The 12,033-nt window shown below is 46.0% G+C and overlaps 1 protein-coding gene across 1 annotated transcript in view; it reads left to right on the plus strand.

Annotated features, from left to right (window-relative positions):
- The first annotated feature begins 318 nt into the window (after nucleotides 1–318).
- Nucleotides 319–12,033, plus strand: part of LOC121569569 (C1q-related factor) — a 34,215-nt gene continuing 22,500 nt past the window's right edge. Inside the window, exon 1 of the mRNA XM_041880647.2 lies at nucleotides 319–1,142. Within this exon, the coding sequence (XP_041736581.1) occupies nucleotides 540–1,142 (603 nt within the window). The 5' untranslated portion in view covers nucleotides 319–539. The remainder of the gene's footprint in view (nucleotides 1,143–12,033) is intronic.

Below are 12,033 nucleotides of genomic sequence, written 5' to 3' on the forward strand. Positions count from 1 at the left end.
CCATGCCTGAGAATCCGTCACCACAAACACACCACACACGCACGCGGACTCTATGACTGCTCTCTCCTTCTCTCTTTCTCACACTCACTCTCTCTGTTCATCCTCTTACCATTCCTCTCTTTTCTCTCTCACACTCCTCCTCCTGAGCGTTCGTTTCTTTGTATCATCTTTCTTTCTCCTTTCTTTTTCATGCCAAGAGTTTGGGACTAAATTCTGTATGTCGGCTCGTGTTTGTGTGTGCTCCCTATGTGCGTTCTTGTGCACACTGGTGAGAGAGAGTGTGCGGGAACTACCTCCGTGTGTGTGAGTGAAAGCAGCGAGGCGTATCAGTGAGTGTATGTGGGTCTCTCTCTTACCCTCACACACTAGCCGCTCCTCCTCCTACTCTTCTTGGGATTCCCGTGTCCCTTTCCTCGGTGGCAGGCTCCCCACACCCAGCAGTCACCATTTCCGCCCCTGGGAGAGCCACGCTGGCAGCACAGCCCCTTCCCCGACTCAGCATCGGGAGGAAGACCCTGGTGGCGGCTGCCGTTGGGGTCATGCTGGTCCTGGTGCTGGTGGTCCTCATCCCCGTGCTGGTCAGCTCCGTGGGCACCGACACCAGCCACTTTGAGATGCTGGGTACTTGCCGCATGGTGTGCGACCCCTACCTGAACAAGGGCACCACGGCCAGCAGCACGAGCTCCAGTGGCATCCAGGCGGAGGCCGAGGCCCTCAGCGACAACAGCAACATGCCCTCCACGCTGGTGCAGGGCCCCCAGGGCAAGCAAGGTAGGCCAGGTAAACCTGGACCCCCGGGACCACCTGGAGAGCCAGGGCCACCAGGGCCAGTGGGACCCCCTGGAGACAGAGGGTCTGGAGGGAGGACTGGGATTTTGGGGTTGGGGGGGAACGGAGCTATCAGCACGGCCACCTACAGCACAGTGCCCCGGGTGGCCTTTTACGCAGGGCTTAAGAACCCCCATGAAGGCTATGAGATCCTCAAGTTTGACGACGTGGTCACCAACCTGGGAAACAACTACGACGGCATCTCAGGCAAGTTCATCTGCAGCATCCCTGGCACCTACTTCTTCATCTACCATGTGCTGATGAGAGGAGGGGATGGGACCAGTATGTGGGCAGACCTCTGCAAAAATGAACAGGTGAGTCAATTCACTTCTCCAAGTTTCTGTCTGTCATGTACTGCTCAGTCACTCAGCATAGAGGGATCTTATACATTCTACCACTCACTGCTTACTCCTCTTTTTAATTAGCACTCCAATGGTTTCTCTGCTACAGCCTCAGGTCCCTTCTAAATTACAGATATCTCACCTTATCCCTTGATACTCTGTTGTGCTCTCTCTCCCTCCCCCTCTCTCTTTCTATCGCTGGGTGTCACCTGTTGTCACTGTGGTAACTTTGTTGGTGGAAATTTAATCGGAGCTTCACAATCAAATTTCCCTGAAATGGCGTTATAATACAGAGGCTCTATTTCCGAGGAAACGGAAGGCTTGTGGGTAGCAGAAGCATCTGCCGTGCGCTCCCAAACCCCCCCAGAGCGAGCAGATGACGGTCACACAGCTGTGGCACCAAACGCGCCCAGAGAGGATGATGTGTAATCTGGCGCGCGTCCCGCCATTGCATAAATACGCACTGACATTGCCCGCATCCCTCAAATCAATGGACATACAGTTCCCCCCGAGTTCAGCGAAGTCTATGTCACTGTTCTTTCCTACTTGTTTCAAAATTGAGAAGTTTGCCATATAATACTGGTGTAATTGTTTCTTTCACTTGGAATGTAAAAGAAGGTGAGAAAAGTGTATGTGCCTGACTTACAGAAGCTTATATTTGTCAGTTAGGACTAGCCCTATATCATAATTGATTCAGAGCTTTACGCAATTGGAACAAATAATTTATATTTTCAGAAATAAGATATTAACCAGTAATTTCGGATCGTATTACTTTTGCATTTCTGCTTGTGTAGACTAAATTGATTAGACATGGAAAATGCATGAAATATAAGGAATCACGGGAGAAGTGTGAAAGCGCACTATAGCAGATGCAGCTTTTAGTCAGCCGACAGATAATTTAAGAATTAAAAAAATGTAAGCTAATTCCCAGACAGTGGCTACCATTATTATTATTTTTATTGTGAAAAGTTTCATTGTGAACCAAGGACAGTCTGCTTCTCTGTGCTCGATACATCTGTGAACTGCAGCAAGTCAGCAAGTGATGCATTCAGACACAAATTACATTGTGCTACATTTAACTTTCGGGTTCACTTATTTAATGACATGTAATCTAACGTTGTACTCCTGGAGAGACTCAACAAGATGGTAATTATCCAAACGTCTCGTGCGTAAAACAAGAGGGTGACAATTAGCCTACTTATCCGTCACAGTGTCGACAGACTGGAAAATGTAAGTGTTGCTTATAATGTCGTGTGTATATGGGTGATAAAACAAGGGACTATTTGCGTGTCATTGGCTTCAAATAAATATATAATTTGCATGATGTATTCTCTGCTTTTTTTTGATGCATCACTTTAAGGGTCTGGAAATTGATTTATTGCGCCCTAGGGGTGCTCTCAGGTACCTCGAGCGTGTGCGACTCGAGACGTTTCTCGTCCAGCAAGGCGGCAACATCTAAAGCTCAGGAGAGTGTAAGATAAAAATATTTTTTATTTTCAAGTCATTTGCAATATGCATCGAGGCAATGATAAATTAAACAACAGTTTTAGCGGCCATCAAATATTTTGGGATTGAATATCCTCTTATTATCTGTTCATGACCACTTGCGTATAGGGTAAAGGTCGCATCACCTTTTTACATTACATATTACAGCTCATTAGCCTATAGTGTATCATTAAAATCCTCACAATTATCTTTCATTAAACCCCATGCAATGTTTTTCAATACCCTAACAGCATGGTCTCCAACATATTGCTTTGTAAATTAGACTTTTTAGTTACTTTGTTTAATGTTCATTAGCCGTTTATGTATTTTTGTAGGAGGTCTAAACGTTTTGCTCCCAGTGTTTCTGCAGAAAATGTAATTATAAACGCAAAGTAGATCTTTTTGACTTATTACCCTAATATTATATTAATACCCTAAATGATATTTTATAATGGAATAAAACATTAATATGTAGTTCACATAGAGTACTGTAAATATATTTGTCATAATGACTGTATCTAACTTGTCCAGGCAGGCCAATTAAAAAATGTTTACGGTGGACTTAATCTGTAAGGTTACCTTGTAGGCCTATTGCTAACGCAGAGGTTTGGGTTTTTGGGGTTGAGCGCAAAACAACATCATGCCATTTCTGTTGAGCACATGCTTCCCTGCTATGTTTTATGCTTTAATGGATGTTTTGCCTAACGCTATTACACATAATGCACTCGATCATTTGACCATTTAAGGTCAATTGCATTCTGATTCATGGACTGGCAACTCCTGCCTCCGGCTCAGACTTCTGTGCATTTGATTGGAGCTATATTTTAAATTTAGATGGGGATCTCCATAGAGTCAACTATTGTCAGCATAGGTCAGAGAGAGAACGCCCTCATTCTTAAAAAACAAACAGCTAGTGAACACTTCTTTTCATAAAGGCATATAGATTTCTAGCAACTATAATAAAAAAATCTGAATTTAAATCTATGTAGGCCTAAGGGTAATTCTGGCAGCATATTTTATAGCCTCCAGGTTATTAATCTAATGTAAAGCTTGTTGTTGTCAAATGTAGGATAGGAAAGAAGACATGTTTATCCAGCCCTTTATTTATGTTGCCATAGAGAAATATCCCCTGGTCACAGAGGGGTTGTTTTAATTGGTATATTCTATTGTCAAACCACTTGAATGGGCCATTGTCCCTCCTGCTTACTTTTACATTTACAGAGAAAATATGACTGAAATGGAAAGAAAGCATACAGGTACAGGTACACTGAGTTTACAAAACATTAAGGACACCTGCTCTTTCCACAACATAGACTGACCAGGTGAATCCAGGTGAAAGCTAAGATCCCTTATTGATGTCACTTGTTAAATCCACTTCAACCAGTGTAGATGAAGGGGAGGAGACAGGTTAATTAAGGATTTTTAAGCCTTGAGACAATTGAGACGGATTGTGTGTGTGTGCCATTCAGAGGGTGAATAGTCAAGACAAAATATTTAAGTGCCTTTGAACGGGGTATGGTAGTAGGTGCCAGGCGCACCAGTTTGTGTCAAGAACTGCAACGCTGCTGTGTTTTTCACGCTCAACAGGTTCCCCTGTGTGTCAGGAATGGTCTACCACCCAAATTACATCCAGCCAACTTGACACAACTGTGGGAAGCATTGGAGTCAACATGGGCCAGCATCCCTCTGGAACTCATTCGACACCTTGTAGAGTCCATGCCCTGACAAAATGAGGATGCTCTGAGGACAAATTATTCTATATTATGAAGGTGTCCTTAAGGTTTTTTACACTCAGTGTATATATGTACAGTGGAGAAAAAAAGTATTTAGTCAGCCACCAATTGTGCAAGTTCTCCCACTTCAAAAGATGAGAGAGGCCTGTAATTCTCATCATAGGTACACGCCAACTATGACAGACAAAATGATAAAAAAAAATCTCCAGAAAATCACATTGTAGGATTTTTAATGAATTTATTTGCAAATTATGGTGGAAAATAAGTATTTGGTCAATACCAAAAGTTTCTCAATACTTTGTTATATACCCTTTGTTGGCAATGACACAGGTCAAACGTTTTCTGTAAGACTTCACAAGGTTTTCACACACTGTTGCTGGTATTTTGGCCCATTCCTCCACGCAGATCTCCTTTAGAGCAGTGATGTTTTGGGGCTGTCGCTGGGCAACTCCCTCCAAAGATTTTCTATGGGGTTGAGATCTGGAGACTGGCTAGGCCACTCCAGGACCTTGAAATCCTTCTTACGAAGCCACTCCTTCGTTGCCCGGGCGGTGTGTTTGGGATCATTGTCATGCTGAAAGACCCAGCCACGTTTCATCTTCAATGCCCTCGCTGATGGAAGGAGGTTTTCACTCAAAATCTCACGATACATGGCCCCATTCATTCTTTCCTTTACGGATCAGTCGTCCTGGTCCCTTTGCAGAAAAAACAGCCCCAAAGCATAATGTTTCCACCCCCATGCTTCACAGTAGGTATGGTGTTCTTTGGATGCAACTCAGCATTCTTTGTCCTCCAAACACGATGAGTTGAGTTTTTACCAAAAAGTTCTATTTTGGTTTCATCTGACCATATGACATTCTCCCAATCCTCTTCTGGATCATCCAAATGCACTCTAGCAAACTTCAGACGGGCCTGGACATGTACTGGCTTAAGCAGGGGGGACACGTCTCGCACTGCAGGATTTGAGTCCCTGGCGGCGTAGTGTGTTACTGATGGTAGGCTTTGTTACTTTGGTCCCAGCTCTCTGCAGGTCATTCACTAGGTCCCCCTGTGTGGTTCTGGGATTTTTGCTCACCGTTCTTGTGATAATTTTGACCCCACAGGGTGAGATCTTGCGTGGAGCCCCAGATCGAGGGAGATTATCAGTGGTCTTGTATGTCTTCCATTTCCTAATAATTGCTCCCACAGTTGATTTCTTCAAACCAAGCTGCTTACCTATTGCAGATTCAGTCTTCCCAGCCTGGTGCAGGTCTACAATTTTGTTTCTGGTGTCCTTTGACAGCTCTTTGGTCTTGGCCATAGTGGAGTTTGGAGTGTGACTGTTTGAGGTTGTGGACAGGTGTCTTTTATACTGATAACAAGTTCAAACAGGTGCCATTAATACAGGTAACGAGTGGAGGACAGAGGAGCCTCTTAAAGAAGAAGTTACAGGTCTGTGAGAGCCAGAAATCTTGCTTGTTTGTAGGTGACCAAATACTTATTTTCCACCATAATTTGCAAATAAATTCATAAAAAATCCTACGTGATTTTCTGGAAAAAAATTCTCAATTTGTCTGTCATAGTTGACGTGTACCTATGATGAAAATTACAGGCCTCTCTCATCTTTTTAAGTGGGAGAACTTGCACAATTGGTGGCTGACTAAATACTTTTTCCCCCCACTGTAATTGTAAAGAGTGCTGGGTCCGGTCTCTGTGACCAGTGAGGTCAGAGCTCTCCATCATCCATTAACACTGTGGCATGAAGGCACTGTTACCAGAGCAACGGGCCCTTCTGGAGATGGGCAATATTTCAGAAAGATAAATACCATTTCAGAGGCATATCTGTTGGCCGGCTCAGTGTGGTGTTTTTGATCTTATGTCTGTTGGACAGTGACTGAGATTGTGTCCTCGAGGGGAAGGCCTATTGTCCACGGCTGCTTTTGACATGTCACCCCTGAGGCACCTGGAGGCTTCAGCCATGCCATGGAATACTAATGTAACATTGTAGGAAAATAATGCATGTGAGGGGTTCAACATATAGGTTGCTACTTTCTATTTTCATCCAAAATGTTGTTTTGGTGTGCTGGTGATATATTCATTTTAATGAAAATGTGATAAGATCACTGGACTGGACTGGAATCAACAGTGATTAATTAAGTGAAATCCATTTCAGCCGTGTTAAAGAGTGTCGACATCATAAGCATGGAGGGCAGGAAATCAAAGAGACCAAAAAAGTGTCTGTTTGCTTGCTACTGCCACAGTTCTTTGCAGTCATTTTGCAAGTCTCACTATGGTTCCCTGAGTTCAACTCCTTTGACCTATCCAAGCTGCTAAACTTCTCACCCAGCAAACACAAGGAGAGGGGAGGTGGCGGCTACATGAAGGGCCTCTCCTCTATATATAATGTGTCACTCCACCATAATGTTTATCGGGGGTGTAAAAGCGTAATAGGCGAAGGCGAACATATGTTCCTATAAAGCACCTTCTGTTCCCGCTTCATAATGTTTCCAAGAGGAGGGAGTGGAGGCACTTAAGTTAGACACAGGCAACGCACATCTCCAGAGACTTGGGTAATGTTTATAAAGTGGTAACTGTCTGGCTAATGAAACATGTCTCTACTCTCACCCTCTCTCTTTCACCCTCTCACCCTCTCACCCTCTCTCTCTCTCTCTCTCTCTCTCTCTCTCTCTCTCTCTCTCTCTCTCTCTCTCTCTCTCTCTCTCTCTCTCTCTCTCTATCTCTCTCTCTCTGAGGATAGTTTAGAGGGGGGTGTAGCTTACACGCACTATAGCCAGAGAATCTTGCTAGAAAGGTTTTTCTGTGTGAGTCTCTGTGTCTGTCTGAGGGTTTGTCTGTGGGTCTGGTGTGGAGGTGAGACCCCAGTGTGTCTGCCTGTGTAAATGACTGTGAATGGTTATAAATGTGGGGTAACTTGTGCTGTGTCATTGATGAAGTGGCCACAGGAAGGCTGATGTTCCTAGAGCAGGGCAGTCTGGGCCGTAGCTCATTTAAGGCCGGGAGAAGCTGTGTAGGGACTAGGAGGCTGGGGAGGACTGGGAATAGCAGACAATGCCAGTATTTTATCATCCTTTGGCCTTGGTGCATCATGAAACTGCAGGTTCTCAGGGCCTAGCACTGCAGTTTTTCTGCCCCCTGTATCCTCTCCACCCCGGGAGCCTTTACAAGTTCTGTCTAGCATCAACAGCCAAGCTGTTTTTATCTCCCTCTCCCTCTTTTGGTTCAGTGGGTTGCTTTAGAAGAGTGTCAACATTGTCCCCAGCACATTGACACATTTCAAGCTACACCAGTTAAGCAGGTAAATAGGAGTCTATTTTCAGCCCGGTGCACTTCATCTGATCTCCAAGTTCCCTCTCCACTCCTCTCCTCTCTCCTTGGCTTCTTTTTCCTGTCGTTCTTTTACTCGCTTGCCAAATTATCTAAAACCAATCCCAATCTTCTCAGACGGATGTGTCAGAGTCTTGATTCCCTGAGTTGGAGACACCCTGGGAGACGAGTCATTGACAATAGAAACAAATCCATTGCCGTGCTACTACAAATGGAGAGAAAAAAATACAAAATAGGGAGGCGGGGCAAAGAGAGTTCTGTCATGCCAAAGAGCCTTTTTAATCGTAATTACAAACCTTGAACCAGATCCAGGATGTGTTTGTGCTCCTCCTCTGTTCCCTTCTTGATATTGTTATTAATCCGCAGAACCGTTTAAGAGTTAATTATAAGCAATGACGTGAGCGTCACTCTCTCAGGAGGGCCCTGTGTGAATAATCACTCTGTCTCCTTCTTTAATAAGCTCCAGCATCCTCCGAGCAGCGCATATGGCTCTTCCCCAACAATTACTGCTCCCTGCCTCCCACCACGCAAGCGCAAGCGCACACGCACAAACACACACCTGCCCCCCCGCCGCCCTCTACATCTCCTCTGCTCTGTTCTATCCATTCAAGGTGATCTTCAGCAGTACACAGTTGATGTCCATACCTTTATAGACAATTGAATATCAATATGTGTCTTGTAACTACAGCCCCAAAATATTATTATTGGAGACACAAAGTTTTGCTCTTGGAGGTTATCTTCAGGAATACTGTTTTGCTTAGAAAGCAAAAACACTCTTGAAAGATTCTGGCCTGTAGTATAGAAACTAGGGGAATATCTTGGCACAGTCCATCACTGGCTCCTTTGAATTGATTTATCCAAGTAGACACACAGTGCTGTGAAGTGAAGTCCAGCAATCATCTTCACAGATTGGTTTATTTGTTTATTTATTTGTTTATTTGGATCCCCATTAGCTTTTGCAGAGGCAGCTGCTATTCTTCCGGGGGTCCACAAAAAACACAAAACATGACAAGTAACAAAACACTGATGCACTGATAGACTAGGACAGTCACACGCATTTTTAATACAAAGATATACAAACAATGCAACAACAAAATAATGTCTGTGTCAGAGTGTGTTTGTGTGTGCATGTTTGTTTTCATTTGTGTGTCCCCTCACAGTCCCCGCCTTTCAATTAGATGTCATTTTTTTAACGGTAATTTTGTTGTTTGCTTGAGTAACTGGAAATGGAAGGGAGTTCCATGCGATCATGGCTCTGTATAATACTGTGCTTTGCCGTGAATTCATTTTGGACTTGGGGACTGTGAAGAGACCCCTGGTGGCATGTCTTGTGGGGTATGAATGGGTGTCTGAGCTGAATGTTATTTGATTATGCAGACAATCAGGAATGTTCATCACAGTAACATTTCTCATAAAACTAGAAGAGAAGCAGTTAATCTCTCATCAACCCTCAACCAGGAAAGACTGGAATGCATGTTGTTCATGTTAGTTCTGTATGTGCAGTTAATGGAGAAGTTTTATTTTTTACAACCAAATCTCTATTTTTGATGTATTATAGAAGGGTCCATGATTTCACATGTTTTTGAGTATAATGTTGCGGATAAAGTATGGAATGACGCAATGTCATGTGTACCACATCCAACGACCTGTATCACTATACTGAGAGTGTTGCTGTTTGTTAAAGGACATATTTGGGTGTTTTTGGAACTTTTGTTCATGTTTTTCCGGTGCCCCCATACTACACAACAAGGACGAGGAAGTGATTTGGTGTTTGGGGTAAGTTTCTCAAAAACACGTGAAATCACACAAAAGGTGTCTGGACCCTTCTATAACACGCTATTTACATAACCATTTTTGATTTGGTTGTAAAAAAAAAATCCTTTAAGGGCAAGGTGCGCTGCTCTGTTTTGAGCCAGCTTGTCACGCTCGTCTAATGAGGGAGACCAAGGCGCAGCGTTGCGAGTGAACATATTCTATTTATTAAATGCTCACACGAACAAAACAATAAACAACGAATGCGTGACGTCTATGGTACAACACGAACACACACGAACAAAATCCCACAACCCGAAAGAAAAACAGACAGATTAAATATGGCTCCCAATCAGAGACAACCAGCCGACAGCTGACACTCGTTGCCTCTGATTGGGAGTCACACCGGCAAACATAGAAAATAGACAACCTAGAACACCCACCAAAGAAACAGAAAACATAGAATGAACACACCCTGGCTCAACATAATGAGTCCCCGAGCCAGGGTGTGACAGTACCTGGAAAGGCGCGGACTGCGACCGCGCCTAAATACGAGCAAAAACAGGGGAGGGCTGGGTGGGGCATTCCTCCTCGGCGGCGGCTCCGGCTCCGGGCTTGATCCCCACTTCCTCTCCAACCCCCCAAAGTACCCCTGGTCCTGTCTAGCCCCGCTGGCCGGAGCCGGACTGACGACACGCGCCCCTGGCTTGGTGCGTGGAACAGGAACGGACCGGACCGGGCTGGACGATACACACCCCCTGGCTTGGCGCGTGGAGCAGGAATGGACCGGAATGGGCTGGCGACGCCGCACCACAGACTTGGTGCGGAGAGCAGGAACGAGCCGGACAGGGTTGACGCAAACGCACCACAGACTTGGTGCGGGGAGCAGGAACAGGCCGGGCCGGGCTGAGCGACGCGCACTACAGGTTTGGTGCGGGGAGCAGGAACAGGCCGGGCCGGGCTGGCGACGCGCACCACAGACTTGGTGCGGAGAGCAGGAACGGGCCGGACCGGGCTGGCGACGCGCACCACAGGTTTGGTGCGGGGAGCAGGAACAGGCCGGGCCGGGCTAGCGACGCGCACCACAGACTTGGTGCGGAGAGCAGGAACGGGCCGGACCGGGCTGGCGACGCCGCACCACAGGTTTGGGTGCAGGGAGCAGGAACAGGCCGGGCCGGGCTGACGACGCGCACCATAGGCTCGGTGCGGGAAGCAGGAACAGGCCGGGCCGGGCTGACGACACGCACCACAGGCTCGATGCGAGGAACAGGAACAGGCCGGACCGTACTGGGGACACACACCACTGGCCCTACGCAGGGATCAGGAACGGGCCGGACCGGACTGGTAACACACCCCAGTACCTCTCGCTCGTGCCTCCACACTTTCCCCTCCTCTGTGACCAGTGGCCCCCTTAACCTGGCGGCCTCCTCTTCACACCCGCTGGACCGCTCCTCGCGGCCTCCTGCTGCCCGTCGTCCACGCCGTGAGCCCCCCCTAAAAAATTTCTGGGGGTCTCTCCTCCCCGTGGGCCAGGCCTCCATCGTTTCTCGCCACCTCTCGCTCCTCTGTCTCCAACCCTCGTCACTCAGCTCCTCAATGGGCTTGACCCAGTCGAAGCTCTTGATCCATTGCTCCATAGACCAGCCTCTCTTCTCTTCACTTAGCGGGGCCCAGCCGAAACTCCTACTCCACTGATCCCAGGTCCTTCCTCTCTCCTCCTCACGCTGCTTGGTCTGGTACTGGTGGGATTTTCTGTCACGCTCGTCTAATGAGGGAGACCAAGGCGCAGCGTTGCGAGTGAACATATTCTATTTATTAAATGCTCACACGAACAAAACCATAAACAACGAATGCGTGACGTCTATGGTACAACACGAACACACACGAACAAAATCCCACAACCCGAAAGAAAAACAGACAGATTAAATATGGCTCCCAATCAGAGACAACCAGCCGACAGCTGACACTCGTTGCCTCTGATTGGGAGTCACACCGGCAAACATAGAAAATAGACAACCTAGAACACCCACCAAAGAAACAGAAAACATAGAATGAACACACCCTGGCTCAACATAATGAGTCCCCGAGCCAGGGTGTGACACAGCTGCAGCTTTGCTAGGTCTTTCTTTGCTGCATTTTACCATATTACCGGACAGTAATCAAGATAAGACAAGACCAGAGCCTGAACAACTAGTACAGTTTATTTTTGTTTCAAAAACGCAGAACATCTGTTAATAACAGACATACCCCTCCCCATCTTCACAATAACTTTGTTAATATGACTTGACCATGATAATTGACCATCTAATGTTATATCTAGGAGTTTAGCTTCCTCAACTTGCTCAATGGTCACTACCTTTATACACAACTCCAGTTGAGGTTTAGGTCTTAAAGAATGTTTTGAACCAAATCCAATGCTTTTAGTTTTAGATGTATTTAAGACCAGTTTATTACTAATCACCCATTCTGATACTGTTATTCCTTATTTAGAATTTCAGTGAGCTCACTGGCTTTGGGTGCTGAAATGTAGAGTGTGGAATCATCCGCATACATAGTTATTCTAGCTTTGT

Source organism: Coregonus clupeaformis, chromosome 7, assembly GCF_020615455.1.
Source record: "Coregonus clupeaformis isolate EN_2021a chromosome 7, ASM2061545v1, whole genome shotgun sequence".
Taxonomy (NCBI): Eukaryota; Metazoa; Chordata; class Actinopteri; order Salmoniformes; family Salmonidae; genus Coregonus; species Coregonus clupeaformis.